Genomic DNA, 24,502 nt, shown 5'->3' with positions numbered 1-24,502 from the left:
TCCTGCAGGCAGGGAGCTTCTATTTCCAGCAGCTCTTTGCTTGTGGTATCAATGCCAGCTGCAACAGGATGTGGGGAGCTGGCTAGGACCGTGGGGGCATTGAGGCTCTCCCTGGGGTCCTGTCACTCTCTCTTCCATCACATAATGGGATGGAAAAGGAGAGAGATATCGTTATTGCAATGGTTACTCCATATGATGACTTCAAAGAGACAGCCTAGCAAGACGTTTGGCTAGAATTTTATAGTTACATTTTGATGGACAGCAGACCAGGGCCTAATGGTAAAGATCTTGGACTGTCACTCAGTAGGCTGAAGGTTCAAATTATTGTATCTGATGGCAGTGTGTCTGTTTATTTTTCAGTGTTTTGACTGTTAAACATTCCTGGTGATGTAACATTAAAGGCTTTCTCCACCCAAAATCTTTGGGTTCAGTGTCATAGCTAAGTCTAGACACCACATGCTAAGGAGTTGCTTTTGGCTTAGTGGTTAAGATCTCACACCCATGAACATAACGTTGAGGGTTCTAGTCTAGGTGTCACTATGGTCATTTCCATATTACATTTTTTTACTTGAAATATTTACGATACATACTGAAAGGTGATTTTGCGCTACTTATTTGACAAATGCATTTTTTGTTTTTATTTGTCTGAAAGTTTCTCATTTTAAGTATATAATTCACCAAAGCCTGAACAAGCTCTCTCTCTCTGACTTCTTTTCTGGGCGATTATAGGGGAGATTGGCTGCAGGCCCTGCAGCCAACTCCCAATGTCCACAGCCAAAAGCGATGTGTGTCGCTCAGTTGGGTGCTTACAGGGGTTGGCCACAGGGCCTGGCCCTTTGGCCAACCCCTGGCATGCATGGCTGGGTCTCTCTCAATTTTTCTCTGTGTGATTATAGGGGCTTGGGTGCAGGGTCTGGCTGCAGACCAGGCCCTGCAGCCAACCACCACTGTGCACAACCTTTGGCCATCTATGGCACGGGGTTGGGTAGGTATAAGGTTTGCTGCAGGCCAGGACCCCAGGCCCTGCAGCCAACCACCACTGTGTACGGTTATGAGCGGTGCTCAGTTGGGTGCTTGTAGGGTTTGGCCAGGCCCTGTGGCCAACCCTTGCCATGCATGGGCAGGTGGTTATAGGGGCTTGGCTGCAGGGCCTGGCTACAGGCCAGGCCTTGCAGGCAACCCCCACTGCCATTGCCTCTGGCCATCTATGGCACGGGTTGGGTGGTTATAGGGGTTGGCTACAGGGCCTGCAGCCAACGGCCGCCGCGCACGGCGTTAGGACTTGGGAGGTGGTGATTGGATTAATGTATGGTAATGAAAATTACTTTACGTTAAAAAAACATCGAAGTTTACTGAAAAAAACAAAGGTTACAGGGACGTTATAGTTAAGAAATAGAATTAAAAAAAACATTGAAATTCACTTAAAACCCAAGGGTTAGAGGAAAGTTATGGTTAGACCCACATTTTAAACATACAAAACCATAGAAATTCACCAGTTACAGATAGAGTTATCTAAAGTAACTATAACTTGGGGCCTAACGTAACTTTAACTTGTGCCCTCGCCATGCACAGTTTTTTCGTGAAAACGTTTACTGCAAAAATCAAATTGATTTTATCAATGATATTATCAAAGATGTCATGAGTGCTGTAATTTAATTAAAACTAGAGTGGGAGCCTGCACTTGTTTTTTTTAAATTAGTGCTGGGATTCATGATCCAATCATAAATTCACTGCAAAGCAAAAAACGATTTTTTGCTGGGGGGTGGCCCTCTGGGATCCCAGCACCAGAGCTTAGGGATCTGGGTGTCCCTACCCTGGATCCTTTTCATATTTTTTTACCTTTTTGCTGCGACTCAGCTGAAGTCAAGTCCCAAGATGGCTGCCAATACTTCCTTGTTGACGTGTTGGCAGCCAATCATATCTCAGCACATGATAGGGAGGTTTACAAGAGCCTTCACGTCCCTATATATACAAATATTTTTCCTTTAATATTTAAAAAACTACTGATTGGATGTACACCAAATCACAAAAGGTTGCTTTCTGGACCGAGAGCTAGCTTTCTGCCAAATTTGGTGAAAATCTGTCCAGTGGTTCGACCACTCTTCATGTTCAAAAACCCTATGGAAATTAACATGGATGAAGCACCTTTTGGGACCTCCCCTTTTTCTCAGCACCTGCTTGACAGAACACCCGAACCTTTCCAGATAGCAGCTGAATTCAGCATTGAGTTTCTTTGAAACATTTTGTGAAGATTCGTCAGCCTTCAGAAATTAGGTCCTAGCTATAACTACCTAGTGGTGGCAGTCACCACTAGGTGGTTATAGCTCGGACCTAATTTATGTCACATATATATTTTATTACCTTCTACCATTATGGTTGGAATTTTGCTGACTGTTTTTGGATAAGTGTAAGAGATGATGAGGCACTGCTTGCGTTTGTTTAGACTAGGTTTACGATGTGAAGGTACATAGTGAGCTTTATCAATTTCAAAATTTCCAGAGAATTTTATTTTTAGGGGAAAGAGGTCCAGAGTTTCCAGAAAAGCTTTTGACCCTCTATGTTCTCTGGCTAATTGAATATACATAGATTATACTGATGATTTCTGTTTTCTAAATCAAGCAAAATTTTCTTCATCTTCATTATCTGGTCCAACACTTCATGGTTGATCCTGCTATATCACAGATCAGCTAGAATCAGTAGTGATGTGGATCACATGAAATTGTTGAAATATTTTAGCCATTCATAACTTGTGACTCAATAGCTTTGGGCTCAGCAGGTGGAAATGCAGCATGTTTGCTTTCATTTGAGACATGCTGTACAGCTTTATTAAATGAATTAGTGCTAGACATATTGTTAACTCATAGTGACAGTTGGCCACAGGGTAGGCTGCCAGAAACTCATCAATTCAGTAGCAGTGACTGGAATAAATTAGTAACAATTTTAATTTGTACCAAGAAAAAGGATAATATTAGCACCAGAGGTAATGCACAACTCAGCAAAACTGATTTTAACTGATCTTATGGATCACCAAGCTAAATTCCCATTTTAATGTAGCAAAAAGTAAGATATTGATCTATGCTGTTCTTTTAAGTAGACAGTTTTGTTGTTTTTTATCAAAGCTCATAAGAAAAGGATTGGAAAGTTTCAGATCCCACTCCTACTCTTGAAAGCCATCCTTCTCACACAAGCTGACTTGGACACCTTACTGAAAGTGAATTTGACAAACATGCACTTTACAGATGCAAACTTCCATAAGAAAAATACCATCATCTGTAGTTCAGGTCTTCATGAGTTCCCTACAGCTAAACACACCCTCAGCCTTGCCTCAATTTGGCATAAGGAGTACAATCAGAAATGGAGGTAAAAATAGCTAATACCACGGCCGGCATCTTAGATCTCATGCACTATCACTCTCAATTCCTTCCAGGTTTTTTTATTGTCTCTGATTAGCTAGGGAAGAAAAGAGTGATAGCGATAAGTTCAAATGATACGCAGTCCTCAGATAATTTTTCAATGGCTTTATTGAGTACGTTTTGCTGACTGTTTTTGGATAAGTGTAAGATGATGAGGAGGCACTGCTTGCTTTTGCTTAGACTAGGTTTACGATGTGAAGGTACATAGTGAGCTTTATCAATTTAAAAATTTTCAGAGAATTTTATTTTTAGGGGAGAGAGGTCCAGAGTTTCCAGAAAAGCTTTTGACCCTCTATGTTCTCTGGCTAATTGAATATACATAGATTGTACTGATGATTTCTGTTTTCTAAATCAAGCAAAATTTTACCTGGTACACTTCAGGGCTATCTAATTGATCGCTACTTTATTATCTCTTATTTTGATTTCATTGTCCAACACTTCATGGTTATTCCTGCTATATCACAGATCAGCTAGAATCAGTAGTGATGTGGATTTTCAATCGGAAATTGAGGTAAAAAGAGCTTATACCACGGCCGGCATCTTAGATCTCATGCACTATCACTCTCAATTCCTTCCAGGTTTTATTATTGTCTCTGATTAGCTAGGGAACAAAAAAGTGATAGCGATAAGTTCAAATGATACGCAGTCCTCAGATAATTTTTCAATGGCTTTATTGAGTACAAGCCAAATCACCAACCTGCTTAGATGGTAACCAACTTCCAACTGTCACCCCTTGTTCAAATCACAGTCTCAATTCTTCGTTTGGAATGTGATGACATGAACACAGTGAAAAAAAAGGATTCCATACTTATCATCAGGCCAGCTCTTCAATGGCAGATAAAGGTCTAAACACAGCAGAAGGTCTTTCTACTTTTGCTCTTTCTTCATATTTGTTGGATACATGTTGAAATGTCTTTTCCAATACTGTAGTTTTGCAGTTTTTTTTATCCATCCTCCTTTGTACTTATCCTCTCAACCTCATGTCTCTCGAGTCCTCTGTGATAGTCTTAAGTTACGGGGTTGAGTGGCTACAATACCGCTGTGAGCTGTGCCTGTGCCCTACACACACATTCACATTTGCCAATTGGTTTCTGTGAGAACTTCTTGCTCACACTTGGTAGCTTAGTTCAGGCAGAGAGACTTTCCTGGGAGAAAACACATTTGGTACATATATTGTATTGCATTGTAGATCAGTTTATATAATAGCTCCAACCACTCACACAGGTTAGAAACAGATTTATTTATCTATAACTTTCAGGACCGACAAACCTGTGGAAAGAAGTTTCACAGGCAGAAAGGCATCACCTTACATCTGTGGCTCAAGAGGATCCTGGTACCACGAGCCTGGATCAAAATGTGTCATGCAAAAATTCACTTAGAGCCAAAGACAACTGAATTGAGAAGTATCTGGCAGGGAAGGGAAATAATTCAGTGCTGAATTATTCCCCTTCCCTGCCAGATACACCTGGCAAATATTTGCTTCTTCCAATATCTATGCTTTATGGAACTGCACCAAGGGTTTGCACACAAATAAATGCCTTAGAAGAGCGACAGTTATCACAATTAAATTGGCTGCTATTTACTTGGAGCTGATGCAGCGCTGCCTTTTTGGCAGACTTCAGACATTGAAGGTGTCAAAATAAAAGATTTCCAAAGCATGTACCACAATATAGGCTGGACTGGGACCAGAAAATATAATAAAAGTACAAAAAAGGCTTCAGCAGGGAGAAGAAAGGGTGTGATGTGAATGAAATGGTAGTAAAGAGAGTAGGAAGATAAAAGGGGATTATTTACAAGCCCTTAGCGCCACCTTGTGCCGCCATAGCGTCATTTGTTTAAAGATAAGGTGGTTCTGAGGTGGCTTTTCCCTGCAAATTATTTACAAAGTTACGCAGTGCTTGCATTGTGCCACTTTGCAACCACTTATCCCACATTATGCCTGTGTCAGGCATAATGTATTCGAGGGGGGGCATTCCAACGCAGGGAGGCCCGAAAAGATGGCATAATGAAGTTTACAACATTTCACAGCACCATTTTTTCCATCATTTTTTACGCCTCCTCACAGCAGGTATTCAAATGACAACAGAAATGTTGACGCTATTGTCCTAAAGACCGCCATGGTGTGGCATATTGTAAATACATTAGATTACACAAAGGATAACCCACATATAACGCGAAGGACCTGGGTAAATCATAATACATAACTACAGTGGTCCACTTTGCAAAAATTATTCTATTTCAAGGCCGAGAACATGCGTTGTTCTTCAGCATCTCCCCACAACTCTTCAAAATTGAATGTCAAGTTAAATCACACAAGTACAGCTCACCAAACAATGGTTAACCAAGAGGCTTTTTGTACATAATCTTTATATAGAAGTTAAGATTGATTTTTCTTTTTCTTACTTTTCTTGATTCATGAGCACTTTTTCTCAACACTTTCTTTACCTTTCTTGTATTGTTGGTTATGGGGCAACTATATTTTTATAAAAAATGTATGAATAATTATGTGTGTGATAATATGATAATCCAATAATTAAGTTTCATATTTATGCGCTAATTGGTGTATGATATTTTTGAAAATATCAGTTATTTGGGGTGCTGCACTTATGTGATTTAATTTAATATTCAATTTTGAAGAATTGTGTGAAATGATGAAGAACAATGGTTAATCTCGGCCTTGAAATAGAAGATTTTTTGCCGAATGGACCTCTGTAGTATTGTAAATATGGCACAACCATGGTGTTGTTAGGTGGGGGAGGGGCAACACAAGAAAAGTGGCGCATCGGGACCGATGTGCCACTTTCTTGTAAATAAGCCTCTTTGTGATTGATAGGATAGGAACAAATAGTGGAATTGCTAATGAGGTGAAGCTGTGAAGGTTGGGCAAAATTTAGCTGTTTGCTTTGAAAGTGATGTAATATTACTCTTCTTTGTCTGTTCTCTCCTTGTAGGTGATGTACTTCAGTTCACTCTTCCCATATGTGGTACTTATTTGCTTCCTGGTCCGCAGTCTGCTTCTGAAGGGGGCTATTGATGGAATTATGCATATGCTGACGCCACAGGTAAGATTTAGACTTCCAGTTGTTATGATACCTTGACATCTATCACCATATCACGATCACGTTGAAAAAGCAGCATGACACTCATCTACTGCAAGGGCCAAATCACCTTGTCTTCCCAGTTACCTTCTATCACACCTTACCATCCAGTCCCAAGAAAAATCAATCACTGTAAACCAGAAGATTTAGCTCTTATCTACTACAAAATACCAACCATCTTCTAGTACTAGATGCCAATCACATGCTAGCAGCGCATGTAAACCTTAACTACTTGCTGATCCATGCTCGTCTTCATGTGGCTCACCGTAGCATGAGCTTCCAAGCACATTCCAAGAGAGCTAGAATGTGTTTCCTCTCAGATATCTATAGCAGATTCCAGCCTCTCCCAGCCTCTCCCAGCACCGGTACCTGATTTACTCCTTAGAATCATGTGAACGCTATTAAGAAACGTTTAATCACGACAGGACCTAAAGCTGTCTAAAAGGTATTTATTGTACATACAGAGACATTAATACCGGCCAGTCAAATATTCATATTTAGTTCCCCCTCGAGCAAGCGAACCCCCCTCAGTATTGTCATTTATTCAATAAAAATAATGCTTTGTGATCCATCTTTACTTCAGATGTCCTAGCCAGGGCGTAATGTCTGATGCGCATTTCAGCCCAAACACCAGCAACTAACGCGGGGGCGTGGAGGCAAATTAATAAAACTAAAAAAAAATTTAAATCACTTACCTGCTCCGCTCCTGCGCCACACCTCTCTAATCACTGCAGGCAGGCACAGGCTCCCAGCTTGCCCTGTGGTCAATCCTGACTCTGCCGAGAGCAGCGCCAGGATTGGCTGGGAGTGCCCGGCTTTGCCGAGATGGTCAGCCAAACATACATGCGCAGTGAGGGGAATGCACAGTTCACTCCACTCATCTCGTCATCCCCAATGCCCCGCCCCTTTAACAAACTAAAAGATAATAAACGCGGTTTATTATATTTTTGTTTGTTAAAGGTGATTTGCAGCGGCTGCTGCTGGCGGGGTGGGCGACGCTCCTCTGCCCTAATGGAGGAGCCGCACCTTGGATTAACCAACTTCTTTTGATTTTAATAAAATTATACATCTAATATACTGATAGGGATTTCATCCAGCCCTCTTTACCCGTTGGTCTGTTATTGTGTCATTCACATTTTCCTCTGCCCACTACACCATACACCATGGGGAAGTGGGTCAGCCATTGCTAAACTTCACTGTGAGTGATGGTGTTCTGCCACATACAAAGTAGTTCTCTTCAGCATTTCAAACTGCTATAGCAATGAATTGTTTTGTTTACATCAAAAACATATTTTTGATTTTAGATTAACGAGGGCCTAGTAGCTTCCCCAACAGTAAAGCTTGGCACAAACAAAACAAACATTGACAAAACTGAGGTAGCCCGACCTATTGGCTTTGCCAATGCTTTTTTTTAAATTGCTTGCGAAGAAGATAGTGGCCTTGTGGTGTTGGCTGGGTTTTTACCATCTGGGATAACTCAGCAGTGAAACAGGCACCTACTCCAACCTCATTCTAAATATTTTATTAATGTTGAGCACATGATGTGATTCCACACATCATGTTCTAGTGTTTCAGATCTACGTAGTGCCACTTCTGGGGCAATCCCTCTTTGGGTACCCATTCTGCTGCCTCAAACTCTTCTATAAACCTCTCATCGTGAAACGTATAAGTCATGATGATAAGGTCTTCCTCAAGTCAGTGGAACTTAGTACATTTTATGTTTACTATGATCAGCCTGTACATTCAGGTACATTTTATGGGAATGCATCTGAAAAACACCAAGCTTCTTACTAAAACGCATTTTTACCAGATAAATATTTTCCTCTGAAATCCTGTCTTTGAAATCCAAAAGTTGAGAAAAATATACCAAATGCATACTTAGATTTTCAAAAGCAAGCGTTAATCTCTAGTTTGCCCCAGTTATCCAGTTTGTTTGCCATAATTTCAGTTTGCATCCATTATATACCGAATGCGCAAAATGGCCTTGTCCTATTTTCTTCTTATTCCCATGCCTTGCCTATACTATTAATATTCAAGTTCTCTGCCGCCTTTACCGATGGAGCTATATTTCTGTTTCCCTCTATTTTCCTATTGGTCCAAACTCTCACAAAGTGATCTTGACTTTTTCTTTGTCACAGGCGAAGAGTAACTTGGGAATGCCATTTCCGGAACGTTGCTACTCCTTGTTGTTGCTCTTATGATATTCATTATTTTCATTCCCTGCAGCCACTGACTGCAGACCTCTCAGTTGCCATGCTATCATTTGAGAACCCATTATATTCTACGATAATTGGGGTGGACCAAAATCTGGTAATGCAAAAATTTGGCTAACTTCCCCCAAAATTATATGTCAGTCATAAAGTTTTCAAGGTGGCAACAAACCACCTATTCACTAGTTCTCCCCTTGGTTGTTAGTGTGAGATCACTGTTTCATAAATTCTTGGTTCAAAACACATCTCCAATCTAGGTAAGGCACCTTCCATGTATCTAGCTTCCCCACCTCTGGTGGGAGGGAGGGGCATTTGTGTTACCAGCAAATAGTTGGAACCTTCAGGTCTCTCAGATCACAGCAAAGTAGCTTTATAGAGTTGACAGCAAGGCTGTGAAACAGACCTTCTGCTTACAATGCACGTAGAGTGGGCTTTAGGTACACCTTGTTCTGCCATTGAGAGACCAGCCTCTTTCAGCCATTGAAACTGTGTCAATCTCAGTTTGGCTCAGCCCAAATTATGTTTTCGCTTTTACCTGATGGTAATGGCTGTTAGGGTGTATTTATGTTGCCTTAAATTTAGATCTTACATTGAAATACATGAGGAACTACTTCATAATGACAGCCCTCTCTGTCTTCTCCTACTGGCCTCGACCTGTGTGTTATATTTCTGTTCTACGCCTCGTACCCCTGTCTACCTATTCTTCCTTCATCTGTGTACTTGTCATTCCCCCATTTACCACCCTCTCACATCTATGTCCAGCCCCTCCCACTTCCCCTGTACATTTTTTGTTTCCCCTCCAGCCAATTCTTTAGAGCTTCCCCCTTCCTTTCCCCGTGCATTTACCTCCCCTTACTGCTGTGCCCTTCTTGTTCCCCCACTTGCCACCCCCTCTCACTGCCCTAGCACGTTCTCAGCAATTTCTTTAGTGCCACTTGGACTGGGTATTTTTTTTTTTCATTCCATAGAAACGAAAAATGAGCTATCCTGAAAGCACCCATGCCTTTTCTTGCTATGTCAAAAGAGGACTGGTGGCAAGGGGGCCTCGACCTTAGTCTTTTGTTACTTTATAGAAAGTAAGACAGAAATGCAGTGAAGGCTTACTTGCCATTAAATGTTTACTTGACACAGGCACAAACCAAAAAAAACGGACTGTATAGAAGGCAAGGAAGCCTTCACTATAGTCCACCTTTGTTTCTTTGTCTGTTTATCTTGCTTTAATGTGCTTACACTCCATGTGTTAGCAAATGGAAGCCAGGCTTAGTGGCTTTGTCAAGGCAGGTTCCGTCTCAGGTAACATCTTGTTTAGCATCAACAGACAAAACATATTTAGAAAACTCTGCTTTCCAGTTTCTTTCTAGGCACCAGAGGCAACTCTTTGATTTGAAAAAATATTGGTCGGGTTGGACCTGACATCCTTAGTGTGGTTTTCACCCATCTTTATGCCGTCCATCGACCTGTTTTTGATGACTTCATTTTTTACTGGCTTTAAGACTCTTTGCATCTTACCACTGCTAACCAATGCTAAAGCACAAGTGCTCTCTCCTTTAAAAATTGTGAAATTGGCTTACATCCAATTAGCACATGTAATGTACTTATAACCAGACATGTAAGTTAAATGTTACTAATGGGCCTGCAGCACTTATTGTGCCACCTACTTAAGTAGCCCTTTTAAAATTGTCTCAGGCCTGCCGTTGTAGACTGTGTGTACAATTCTAAACTTCCATTTCAAACTGGTAAAACAAACCTTTTGTCAGGCCTAATCCTTCCTTTTTAATACATGTAAGTCACCACTAGGGCAGGCCCTAAGCAGCACAGAGGGCAGGGTGCAATGTATATAAATAGTTGGAGAAGTACTTTTAAGTTTTACCTGTCCTGGTAGTGAAAAACTCTTAAATGTATTTTTCACTACTGCAAGGCCTACCTCTTCCATATGATAACACCATTCCCTTATTACATTTGCTAAGAGATAACTTTCAATTGGGAGCAGGTTGGAATGTCAAGTTTGGTGTCTAAATTGTAATTTGAAACCCTCTTTATTTATTGAAGTCAGATTTTAAGTCACAATTCTAAAAACACCACTTTTAGAAAGTTGTCATTTTATTGTCCCAACCATTTGGTTCCTGCAGCCTGTTTCCTGGGTAGGTATACCTAGCTATACCCGGAAGTTGGTCTCTGTGTATTATGTCCAGACTGTGAGACAAAGGAGGAGTAGGTGTTGGCAGGAGTGGCCAACTCTGATTTAACGGGGGAGAGTCTGTCACTTACAACAACTGCACATCACAAAGGTTTTGCCTCAGCACACACACAAAGTGTTTCACACTAGTCATTTGTGACCCAAAACAAGCTGTGACCAGGGCAGGGAGGAAGCACATTCCAGACACCTCTGGAACGGAACCCAGCAGAGCCTTCTCCTACTTCAAAGCTGCACCAGGTATAAGTAATGGACCCTCAGACCCAACTCATCGGATCACTGCTGGAGCTGTGCCAGTAAGAAGGACTGCTTGTTTGCGAAGTCTGTCCTACTGACCTCCTTGCTGACCAAAGAATGCTTTGTTGCCCAAGGCTTGCTGTTGTTGCACCAGTGTCTGTATTATACAAAGTGCCCCAGGGGCACAACTGGCATATGCACCCACTTTGAGCGCTCCTGGAGCACTTTGGTATTACAGAAAGGGCTGCAGACACTTGTGCGGCCCTTTCTGTAATACAGATAGTGCTGACACACATGTAGCTCCAGTGCTATCACTGCAGGGTTTCCCTCATTTGCATGGGGGCACAGAGGCAAAAAAGCTGCCAGGAGGTGCACAGGGAGTGCAAGTGCGCCTCCCGATGGCAGCCCTCTGGAGGGTGCAAGGGGGTCCTATGGATCCCCCAGATATCCCCTTGCAGGCTCACTGCACCCACCTGCAAGGGGATCGCTAATCCCCCTTAAAAGTACAAGCAGGTGTCCACCTCCACAGTGAAACATGGAGCGGTTGCTTCAAAGTTGCTCTCTTTCTCAATTGAATACAATGCCCCCAGGGCAGCGGGAGTTCACAGCTGCCCCAGCAGTGCACACTTTCTCTGCTTGCCCCCAGGGCATCTGTTTTAAGTTGCACTGTGGCACAAACAAAGAAAGTGCACCTTATGTGTAATAGGGCCCCTGGACTCTTCTGCTGCTGTGAACTGCCCTGCTAAACCCAGACTGCTTGTGTAGCCCTAGAACTCCAGTAAATCTCCAGGGGTAAGTTGACTGACACCCTGTTATAAGCCACAGAGACATAACAGGTTTCTTCAACATTGAGGCACCACTCCACCTCTTGAGGCAGCGTGGAGAAGCTTACCATAAACTCTGATCCAGCTTGATGCAGCTTGTCCTCCACATACCTCATCACAAGCCCTTGGAAGTCCCGGCGGCCTCTTCAGCGTCAAAGCATTGCATCGCATCTCCTTGCCGACAGCTCACCCATCTGTCACTGTGCAACACATCTGGACAATGGACCTCGCATTGCAGTTCATCGACTGTTCCTCAATGCTGGCCTATGAAGTGCAACACAAAGAATTTGAATTCTGACATCCAGGCCCAAAATGTTCTTTCTCTGGGGACTGAACTCAGTCCTGTATCTGGCCCACGTTCCATTCTGGTCAGCCTGATCTTGTGTCTTTGACCTGATTTACCATGGCCAGATAACCATGGTTGCTTGTTAGCAGTTGATTTTCACAAAAACCTTAAAATTGCATATCTCCTGCTCTACTAATTGGATTTCTGTCTTTTTGGCCTCAAATAATGTATTTATTTACTCAGTTCTTTTAATGGATGTGGGATTTTTCTTGTGTTGGGTTGTCACTTTATTACTGTTTGAAGTGCTGCATAAATACTTTATGTACTGCCTCTAAGTTAAGCCTGACTGCTTTTTGTCAAGCTACCAGAGGGTTAAGCACAGGTTAATTTGGGGTTGCTTGTGACTTCACTGTGACAAGAATTGTGGTTGCTACATCAGTAACCAGTAACCCAATGCACTTCAGTCGGTGGCTCATATGCAGAAGTGTGGCAATACCTTAAAATATAACAAATCTCAAGACAGTAAAACACGTAAACCAGTTATACTTTCATTGCCCTGTATTTGTCCGGTCTACTAAAAAAACCTTCTATGTTCCCATTCATTTTCTCCTAAAATGAGGGGTACCCACATATCCTGTCTGTTTTGCATGGATGACCTTGTTATTATGGGTAAGACCCATATTCTTTTACAAAGGAAATTGGCAGAATTCGAATGTACTGTCTAAAAAATAAATTAATCATCAATTTTGACAAGCGTAAAAGTATAGCCTTTTGTGAGAAGGCACATAACTTTGTATGGTCTATTGGGCAGTCTTGAATGTATTAAAGACCATTTAGGTATGGTCTTTAATAAATCATCGACATAGGCTTCCCAAATCCAGTCACTAAAGGCAAAAGCACTGTTGTTCACTGGCGGCTTAGGGAAGTTTAAACATGATTATGGTGGGCTCTTGTTTTACCCAGTCCTAGTATCTTACAGTGCACTGATCCTGCTCCAAGTTCTATGTGGAGCAGAAGTGCTGGCCATGTGCAATATCTTAGACTGAGATAAGGAAGAATGCTGCCCCCTAAAAATATGTTATCCTTTCCAAATGTACAATGGTTCCAGCTATTAGAGTGGAGGTTGGGTTCCAATCCTTTAATGCATTAATATGAACACTAAGGTTCTGGAACATCTTTCACTAACAATTGGTAAGGCCCGCAATGAGGGCCCCACTTACAGGGAGGGAGATGAGAGCTTGGAATAAGTAGGCCCAAGAGATACACTTTCCCTAAAGTTACAATACTCCGGTCACAAAAATATATAAAGTGCTCCCTGAAACATGGTTGAGCTCATACTGGCTTTTAGGGACCAGGATGAGACCCAATGACGAAGCATGCCACTGCTAGAGTTGGTGAGGGCCTTAACAAAAAAAAAAGAAAAAATATTTATTTATTTTCTTCACTAGTGACGGGGCATCTACATGGGATGCATTTTACTAGAGTCAGGCAAGTGATACCCCATATTTTTATGTTGTAACATCCAAAAATCTCCAAAGTAGAAACAAGATTATTACAAGTGACCTCAGCTGGGCTTTCAAGATAAAGAATGAGCACCAAGTGATGGTGGATGTACTTACTTACGCCTACTACCCCTCCTGTGGTATAGGCCATCAAGCAGTACTCCCCAGCTATCTCTATCCTGGGCTTTTCTTTCACTCTCACTCCAGATGTAACCAATATCCTTGCAGTCAGCCTTGAGTCCTCTGTGCCAGGTGCTACTTGGCCGTCCTCTTTTCCTTTTCCCTTGAGGTTTCCAGGCCAGGGCTTGCCTGGTGGTGTTTGACATGGGCTTATCCATCCCCAGAGTCTTTTCATAATTTCTTCATGAGCAGGGACCTGGAAAGTCTGCAGCCATTGCTTGTGGTTGCTGATGGTGTTTAGCCAGAAGACTTCAGGGATTTCCCTCAGACAGACAAACAGGTGTTGATAAAAGAACCAGTCAGTGCTCACTTACGTGACCAGAAAGCTTATTTCTGAAAGAGAGATCCTGCACAGATCAGATTGCAACACTGAGCATCATCGATTAGTTGATAGAATGTAACTCCCCCCACATCAACTTCATCGACTATGAGAAGGCATTCAAAAGCGGGGCCAGAGTCACCCTTTGGAAACTCCTCCACCATTACTGTGTGCCAGATAAACTCGTTAGAATAATTTGGAACTCTTATAAGGGAATGACCTGCAAGATAATCCATGGAAGTCTTCCAAGTGAGGACCAGAGTCCACCATGGTTGTTTGCTCTTGCTTTTTCTCTTCCTTCTGGCCTTAGGCTGGATCATGAAGACATCCACAGAAAGAGGAAGAAATGGGATCCAGTGGACACAGCTCAATGATCTGGACTTTGCAGACGACCTGGCCCTACTCTCCCATGCACATATGCAGATATCAAAGAAGACATTGTGGCAGCCACATCAGCGAACCTGGCCTCAACATCCATAGGGTTAAAACTAAGATTCTGAAGGCTGTAACTGCCAGCACAACTGCAGTCACTCTTGCAGATGATTGATTGTTTGAGTTGAGGCCTTTATCCACCTGTACAGTTTCATAAACAAGCGGGTTTGCAGGGATTGCAATGCCAAGGCAACAATATGCAAAACAAGGACTGCCTTCATTCAGCTAAAGAAGATCTAAAATTCTAAGGACCTAATGCTGCAGGTCATGATTAATCTTTTTAACACCTGTTAGAAATGGGGTCTCTAGTTGGCAGTCAGTTTGCACCCTGTCCAAGTAGGGACTCTTACTCAAGTCAAGATAAGAGAGGTACCTAACTCAGATAACCCCTGCTCACCCCCTTGGTAACTTGGCACGAGCAGTCAGGCTTATCTCAGAAGCAATGTATAAAGCATTTGCACATAACACACAGTAACACAGTGAAAACACTACAAAAGGACACCACAGACGTTTTAGGGAAATGGCCAATATTTATCTGTGTAAAATAAGACCAAAACTAGAAAAATCCAACATACAGCAATAAAAATAAGAATGTTGTAAGATTTAACTTAAAAATACAATTTCTTGAAGTTGATAGCTCCATTTGGGACTATCAGGGTGTTGTGATCAACAAAACCAACCGTTCAGGCAGGCTACAGCATTGCGGGCCAGCTACGGTGTCGGGAAGACTCGCAAACAGTACCTTTGGATTTGCAGGGTGTCGTGATCCTCTCGGTGAGCTCCAGAGAGCGTCGTCGCTGGTGTCTTAGTGTTGGTGCAGGGGTCGTCTGACCCTTGAAGTCACACACGTTGCGGATCGAACTCCAGGCTGATGAAGTCAGGAGCACTGGTGTGCATCAATCAATCAGTTTTTGTAAAGCACGGCTACTCACCCGTGAGGGTCTCAAGGTGCTGGAATGGATGGCATCAGGGCTGCGGTACGAAGCGGGACGATGCCACGTGCGGTGCCCACAGGTCAAGGTGCAGGCAGTGGCTCAGTGACAGTCATTCAGCTGCATCGGTGAGACCAGGGCTATGGTTTGAAGCGGGCGGTGCGATGTGTAGTGTCACCAGGTCACAGTGCACGTAATGGCGTTGTTGTTGCTGAAGCTCTGTCTTTCATAGGCCCAAGTCAGTGGAGTGGCACGGGAAAAGGTGCCGTGCGGCGTCCAAGGATCACGGTGCAGGTAGGGACATCTGTTGATGTCATTGGAGTCAATGGTGCTGCCGTCAGTGGACCATTGGCTGCGGTGTGGGGGGGGTCGGTGCTTCGTGTTTCTCACAAGCGGTGTTCACAGGCCACAGTGCAGGCAGAGGCACCATTGTCAGGAGGAGTTGTGTCATCGGGGATACCCAGGCTGCAGTGCGAGGAAGGCGATACTGGAGTGCGTGGCCCACAGGTCGCGGTGCGAGCAGAGGCTCTGTAAAGGTATCTGATGACAGTGTTGGTGAGATCAGGGACGCGGTGCAAAACGGGGCAGTGCGGCTCCGTGTGGCACCGGAAGGTCACGGTCCACGCCAGTGGTGTCGTTGATGGTGTCGCTGTGGTTTTTCTCCTTGAACAGCACAAAACACACAGTTCTCAGTGCTATAGGAAGATGAAACTGAAGTCTTTGATATCCCTGAGACTTCCAACAGGGGACAATCTCTACTCCAAGCCCTTTGAGAACTTCCTGAAGCAGGATGCACAGCAAAGTTCACCCCTTGCTCTCTTTTAAGGCAGAAGCAGCAACTGCAGGCCAATCCAGCAACGCAACACAGCAAAGGGACAGTACTCCTCCTCCAGATCTTCAGCTCTTCTCCTTGGCAAAGCTTCCTCTTGATTCCAAAAAGATTCTAAGAGTCTGGGGTTTTGGGTCCAATACTTATAACCCTTTCTGCCTTTGTAGTTGGAAAACTTCAAAAGAAAGTCTAATTTCTTTGCAAGATCCTTACTTGTCCAGGCCAGGCCGCAGACACACCCCAGGGGGCTGGAGACTGCATTGTGTGAGGCCAGGCACATCCTTTTCAGGTGTGAATGACCACTCCTCCCTCCACTGTAGCTCAGATGGCTCATCAGGATATGCAGGCTACACCCCAGCTCCCTTTGTGTCACTGTCTAGGGGGAATTCACAACAGCCCAACTGTCAAACTGAACCAGATGAGGAATCCATAAACAGGCAGAGTCACAGAATGGTTTAATCAATAAAATGCCTACTTTTTAAAAGTGGCATTTTCAAACTAACAATCTAAAAACCAACTCCACCAAAAGTCGTATTATTAAATTGTGAGTCCAGAGACCCTAAACTCCAAATCTCTATTTGCTCTCGAAGGGAAGTTGCACTTTAAGAATATTTAAAGGCAGTCCCCATGTTAACCTGACAGAGAGATAGGCCTTGTAACAGTGAAGACTGAATTTGGCAGTATTTCACTGTTTGGACATGTAAAACACTTCAGTACATGTCCCACCTTTAACATATACTGCACCCTGCCGGTGGGGCTACCTGGGGCCTAACTTAGGGGTGCCTTACATAAAAAGGAATGTTTAAGCCTGGCAAGTGGGCACCCTTGCCAAGTCGAATTGGCAGTGCAAGACTGCACACACAGACACTGTAGTGTCAGGTCTGAGCACTGTTTACAGGATTACTAATGTTAGTGGCACAGACAGTGCTGCAGGCCCACTTGTAGCATTTGATTTACAGGCCCAGGGAACCTCTAGTGCACTTTACTAGGGACTTACTACTAAATCAAATATGCCAATCATGGATAAACCATCAATAATAACATTTACACAGAGAGCATATGCACTTTAGCACTGGTTAGCAGTGGTAAAGTCCCCAGAGTCCTAAAGCCAACAAAATCAGGTCAGAAAAACTAGGAGAAAGGAGGCAGAAAGTTTAGGGATGACCCTGCAAAAAGGGCCATTTCCAACAACACCACTGTAAACGGTCCTTCTGTATGGATCAGCAACTTGGAGGGCAACAGTAATGGTGGATGTACTGAGGATTAGTTGCACTTCCTTTAACTTAATGTAAGAAAGAACTTTCTGAATTGAGCGGGACTGAGTCAATAGAAAGAGATGTTTGGTGCTTAAGGTCCAAACCCTCAGTTACAGAATTCTTTGAAGGTTGGGAGGCTAACACTACTTTTGGTTATTTCCTAAGCCTCCTGAACTCTCTAATGCGTTGCACTATTTTTGAATTTAGAATAGGACTATATCCTCAGAGATGCGAATGATGAAGGGTTGTGCGGATGCAGGTTACAGGTGCATTGCGCGAATGTACATATGCTTTTAGATTGTCTATCCTTTTTATCTTTGGGGCAAAAAATTTAAACCTATTTTTTGGGCATATAATATTAGGTCTAGATTGCTAGTACTGCAATTTTTATTGCAAATGCAATTTATTGATGTAATGTTTGAGCTGGCTAGATATTTTAATGTCTTTTAATGATTTTATATTGATTAAATTATGCCATTGCCGGGTGGTGAAATACTTGTTTTTTTAACTATGTGGTTTTGTGTAGGTTTTTTAAGATGCGTTTTACTGATTGAGAGACAATGTCTCAAATAAACAAAATATTGAACTGAATGATAATTGGGGCTGAAGTTCTTATGCTACAGTGCTGGTCGGGAAGGGAGAGAACACACTTTGACTTCTTCCTCAAACTAGTGAGACATTCTGTCTTTACGTTCATGTAAGGGAAGAAGAATACGCAAAATATACACACCTTTCATTGAAAGTATTCCAACTTCTATTCCTTAGCTTGAAAGGCATTCAAACAGCACAAACAAAATCAACTGTGTTTAAAAATTAGAAGATATTTTATTGGTAAATACTAAAATGTGTAGCCCTTCTAAAAGCAAAGCTATAAATAGCAACATTCAAAAAATCAGAACTTTTCTAGTCGAGGTAGTGGGATACAGGATGAAAAAAATGTGACGCGTTTGAGAAGTGAGACACAAGGTATGATCAATAGCATTAATAATCAAGGGAGTCAGTAATTGTCACACCCCATGACCTTTCAGTCATGAATAACCACACCTTTTTTAAAAGTTAGAATAGCAAGTTAATCTCAAAATCAAATGATACACATACAGAAACAACACTGGCTGTCCAGAGGGCCGAAAGAAACGCAATCTAATCAAAGGTTTTACTATTATACATTCCAACGTTACTGTGCAAATCAATAACAAGAACAATTGCGCAAATGATATCACATACATTTAGATTCAGCAAAGAAAAGACATCAAACGTTATTCCCTATAGCAGACTTTCATTAGTGAGAATCCTTAACTAACACTAGATTAGCATCAGCATGTTGGGCTTCATGCAAAACAATTTAGCAAACACAAATTTGGAAAACATCTAGCTATGGCTGTATCAAAACAGTGCGGTTGGTACCTAGAAAGAAAAAGCAAACATACATTGCAAGTCACATTTAGAATTCATATACCTCTCCTCAATTTGGATCAGCAAACTAAGATAGTCTTCGTCAGCAGGACATCAGTTCGGTCAGCAAGGAATCAGTATTCAGCATCAAAGTTCAGAAAACGCAAAGGGCCTCATTCCTACTTTGGCGGGCCGCCCGCCAAGTGGGAACCGCCACTTGGCCGCTCCGCGGTCAAAAGACCGCGGAGGCCAATCTGACTTTCCCGCTGGGCCGGCGGGGGCCTGCCAAGGGAGCGCCCGCCGGCCCAGCGGGAAAGGCCCTGCAACATTGAAGCCGGCTCCGAATGGAGCCGGCGGTGTTGCAGGGGTGCGACGGGTGCAGTTGCACCCGTCGCGATTTTCACTGTCTGCAATGCAGACAGTGAAAATCTTGCTGGGGCCCTGTTAGGGGGCCCCTGCACTGCCCATGACAGTGGCATGGGCAGTGCAGCGGCCCCCAGGGGCCCCATGACACCCGTTCCCACCATCCTGTTTCTGGCGGTGAAAACCGCCAGAAACAGGCTGGCGGGAAGGGGGTCGTAATCCCCATGGCGGCGCTGCTTGCAGTGCCGCCATGGAGGATTCTCCCAGCCGGGGGTAATCCGGCGGGAAACCGCCGGACCCGGCTGGGCGACCGCGGCTTTACAGCCGCGGTCGGAATGCCAAATGAAGCACTGCCAGCCTGTTGGCGGTGCTTCTGGCGACCTCCACCCTGGCGGTCATAGACCACCAGGGTTGGAATGAGGCCCAAAGTCTTTAAGCAATAAAGATAACAACGTCTCTTGTCAAGACGCTCAAGAAAGTAACGCCCTTTCAGCCAGCAAGAAATTGAGCAAATGTCTCTCTTCCCTTGGTGCAGTCTGGCTAAGTTTGATTTCCTAAAACTAATTCCTAAGTCCCTATTGGTCAAGGGATCGCATGTGCACACTTTGTCCAATAAAACTAAAACTTCAAATCTATGAATTCTACCACTACTCCATTCACATTGCGCTGATTGGCTTCTCTGGCAATGTCCTCATAATCTGGCTCATCAGGTTACAATATTGTTGCAGTTTATATTCCAGTCAGTGTCTTCATTGTTCTCCTCCTAAGAAAGTCAGTCTTATACATATTACACTCATAATGTTACATTTGGCAAGAACAGCATCTTCTAGCAATTGATTCTCATGAGAAAGACTTTTAGCTACTAGCACATTTAGACACTACAGTGGAAAATCACAGTTTATTCTCTGAACACCCTTTTTATTAAATGTTAAGAAATACAGCTTCGCATGAGGCCGTGCAACTAGGCCAAGACCTTCGCTAAGTTAAGGCCTACAATTAATAACGCATAATAATGCATAACCCTTAATATGACATATTACTACATTAATATAACATATACTCAAAATGTTACATTAATAAACCATTAATAAGTATACTTCATGAACATTAACGGCCACTCATTGTGATCACATTTTCAAATACGTGCATTATTTTTCTACGTTATTACATTTTCTACACAAATCCATTACTCACAATACAAGAACACTCATTAAAAAAAAATATTAAAACACCTGCGCTAGCACAATATAAACAAAACATGTCAGTACATTTACTTACAATATGTACATAGTTAAATTATTGCATGAGCCATAGAATTGATGGAGAAAAACGTTCCAAATTCTAATCAGAATCCGATTTCGCCTTAGCCAGCAGTCTGCTTTAAGTCTATTGTTTCAGAGAACTGTCCAACTGCCACCTTCTTTCGTAGGCTTTTCCAAGGAGATCCGAGCCTGTCTAACCTTCATCAACAAATATGCTGTCCTGAAAAGGCAGTCTAGGGCCCACATTTGGCAAGGATTTGTGTGGGTGTGTAGGAAAGTACCATCTTGCCTGGCATGTTACCCCCATTTTTACATGTATGTAAGTTTGTTTTTGCCTGTCTCACTGGGATCCTGCTAGCCAGTCTGTTAGCTCATAGTCTGTGGCCTGAATGTGTGTACCTGTGTAGTGACTAACTACATCACTGAGGCTCTGCTAACCAGAACCTCAGTGCTTATGCTCCCTCTGCCTTTAAAATGGTCACTATAGGCTAGTGACCATTTTCACCAATTCTAATTGGCACACTGGAACACCCTTATAATTCCCTAGTAAATGGTACTTAAGTACCCAGGGTATTGGAGTTCCAGGAGATCCCTATGGGCTGCAGCATTTCTTTTGCCACCCATAGGGAGCTCAGACAAATCTTACACATGACTGCCACTACAGCCTGAGTGAAATAACGCACACGTTATTTCACAGCCATTTTACACTGCACTTAAGTAACCTTTAAGTCACCTATACGTCTAACCTTCACTTAATGAAGGTTAGGTGCAAAGTTACTAAGTGTGAGGACACCATGGCACTAGCCAAGGTGCCCCACATAGTTCAGAGCAATTTCCCTGGACTTTGTGTGTGCGCGGACACCATTACACACGTGCACTACATATAGGCCAATACCTATATGCAGCTTCACAATGGTAACTCCGAATATGGCCATGTAACATATCTAAGATCATGGAATTTTCCCCCAATGCCAAATCTTGTATTGGGGTGCCAATCCCATGCATCCATGGGGCTCCACTATGGACCCTGGGTACTGCCAAACCAGCTCTCTGGGGTTTTCTCTGCAGCTACCGCTGCTGCCACCCCACAGACAGGGGTCTGCCCTCCTGGGGTCTGGGCTGCCCAGTCCCAGGAAGGCAGAACAAAGTATTTCCTCTGAGAGAGGGTGTTACACCCTCTCCCTTTGGAAATAGGTGTTAAGGGCTGGGGAGGTGTAGCCTCTCCCAGCCTCTGGAAATGCTTTGAAGGGCACAGATGGTGCACTCCTTGCATAAACCAGTCTATACTGGTCAGGGAACCCCCAGTCCCTACTCTAGCTTGAAACTGGACAAAGGAAAGGGGACTGACCACTCCCCTGTCCATCACCCAGGAGTGGTTCCCAGAGCTCCTCCAGTGTGTCCCAGACCTCTGGCATCTTGACTCCAGAGGTGTGAGGGCACAATGGAGGCCTCTGAGTGACCAGTGCCAGCAGGTGATGTCAGAGACCCCTCCTGATAGGTGCTTACCTCTCTAGGTGGCCAATCCTCCTCTGAGGGCTATTTAGGGTCTCTCCTGTGGGCTTTTCCTCAGATAACGACGTGCAAGAATTCCCCAGAGTTCCTCTGCATCTCCCTCTTCGACTTCTGCCAAGGATCGACCGCTGACTTCTCCAGGATGCCTGCAAAACTGCAACAAGGTAGCAAGAAGACTACCAGCGACATTGTAGCGCCTAATCATGCCACCTTTCTAGACTGTTTCCTGGTGGTGCATGATCTGAGGGCTGTCTGCCTTCACCCTGCACCGCAAGCCAAGAAGAAATCTCCTGTGGGTTGATGGAATCTTCCCCCTGCTCCAGCAGGCACCAAACTTCAGCGTCACCCTTACTCTGGGACCCCTCTCATCCTGATGAGCAGGGCACCTGGAACACAGGTGGTGGACCCAATTGACCCAGACTGTCCAGTGGTCCAACTGTCCGAATTTGGAGGAGGTAAGTCCTTGCCTCCCCTCTCCAGGCAGTAATCCTGTGCACCGTGTGAACTGCAGCTGCTAGGGCTTCTGTGCACTTTTGGAATCAATCCTTCGTGCACAGCCTAGCCCAGGTCCCCAGCATTCCGTCCTGCATTGCTCAACTCGCTGAGTTGACCTCCGGTTTTTTGGGACCCTCTTTTGTAGTGGTAAGACGACCGCCGTGCTCAGTCTTCTCAAACCCGTGTTCAAGGACTTCTGAGGGTGCTGCCTTCTTGTGCGTGGGCTCACTGTGTTGCTGAGGGCCCCCTCTGTCTCCTCTCCCAAGTGGCGGCATCCTGGTCCTTCCTGGGCCCGGGCAGCACCCTTTTTCTTCAGCCTCAACCTTTGCAGCTAGCAAGGCTTGTTTGCGGTCTTTCTCCAAAGAAGCAGCGCTACATCCTCCAGCACTCCATGGACATCTTCTGCACAAAGGAGAAGTTCTGAGTGTCTTTCGTTGTTGCAGAATCTTCAGCTTCTTCCATCCAGAGTCAGCCATTTTGCACCTTCATCCGGGGTTTAGTGGGCTCCTGCCCCCCCTGGACACTTTCACGACTCTTGGACTTGGTCCCCTTCCTTTGCAGGTACTCAGGTCCAGGAATCCGTCTTCAGTGCTTTGCAGTCTGTTGTAGTCTTTGCAGAATCCTCTATCACGAGTTTAGTATGTTTCTGGGGAAGTAGTATCACTTTACTCCTACTTTTCAGGGTCTTGGGGTGGGGTATTTTGGACACCCTTAGTGTTTTCTTACACTCCCAGTGACCCTCCACACACTACACTAGCCTAGGGGTCCATTTGTGGTTCGCATTCCACTTTTAGAGTATATGGTTTGTGTTGCCCCTTGGCCTAATGCATCCTATTGTATTATACGGTGTTTGGACTACTTTTCTAACTGTTTACTTACCTGATTTTGGTTTGTGTGTATATTTTGTGTATTTTACTTACCTCCTAAGGGAGTATATCCTCTGAGATATTTTTGGCACATTGTCACTAAAATAAAGTACCTTTATTTTTAGTAACTCTGGGTATTGTGTTTCTTATGATATAGTACCTATATGATATACGTGGTATGGTAGGAGCTTTGCATGTCTCCTAGTTCAGCCTAAGCTGCTCTGCTATAGCTACCTCTATCAGCCTAAGCTGCTAGAACACTACCAATCTACTAATAAGGGATAACTGGACCTGGCACAAGGTGTAAGTACCATCAGGTACCCACTATATATACTCACTGGCTCCCTGTAGCTGGCCCACACTCCATCGCAGTTGGCCCAAACATTCGGCTTTGTCCTGGTCTGGCGCTACCAGATATCCCTGGATGGCGCTTCATGTTTCTAAGCGCAACTTCCCAGTCTATTCTTTAAAAGTTCATATCTTAAATTCTACTGATTGGATTTTTTACATTTTGGTCTTATTTTATTGATTAAGTTAACCTCCATTTCTCTAGCCAGGTGTGGTATCTTTTTCTATGGTGTTTTAAATGTTTGACTGTTTAAGGTGTTGCACAAATACTTAACACATTACCTCTTAAGTTAAGCCTGACTGCTCTGTGTCAAGCTACCAGGGTGTTTTGTGTCTTACCCTGACTTGGACTGTGTTCCTGCTCAGACAAGGTGAATACCTCTTCCAACCAGAAACACAGTTTCTAACAACTAGTATTCTCTATCATCTCCATTTTTCCATATCAAGTGCTTGCAGGTGATTTGGTTACGTCTCTCTTCCTCTGTGCCTGCTGTTTCTCATTATTGTTATCATATTTCTCTAGTCTTCTTTTCTATTTTAAAGTACGTTGTT

General features: G+C 43.6%; 1 protein-coding gene across 1 annotated transcript in view; it reads left to right on the top strand.

Moving 5' to 3' along the window:
- Window positions 1–24,502, top strand: part of SLC6A17 (solute carrier family 6 member 17) — a 279,329-nt gene that overhangs the window by 192,925 nt on the left and 61,902 nt on the right. The window contains exon 7 of the mRNA XM_069238337.1: window positions 6,365–6,475. Coding sequence (XP_069094438.1) covers window positions 6,365–6,475 — 111 coding nt within the window. The remainder of the gene's footprint in view (window positions 1–6,364; window positions 6,476–24,502) is intronic.

Source organism: Pleurodeles waltl, chromosome 6 (genome assembly GCF_031143425.1).
Source record: "Pleurodeles waltl isolate 20211129_DDA chromosome 6, aPleWal1.hap1.20221129, whole genome shotgun sequence".
In the NCBI taxonomy this organism is placed as follows: domain Eukaryota; kingdom Metazoa; phylum Chordata; class Amphibia; order Caudata; family Salamandridae; genus Pleurodeles; species Pleurodeles waltl.
Note: the sequence above shows the minus strand (reverse complement) of the source record. Positions and strands in the feature narration are given on the sequence as shown.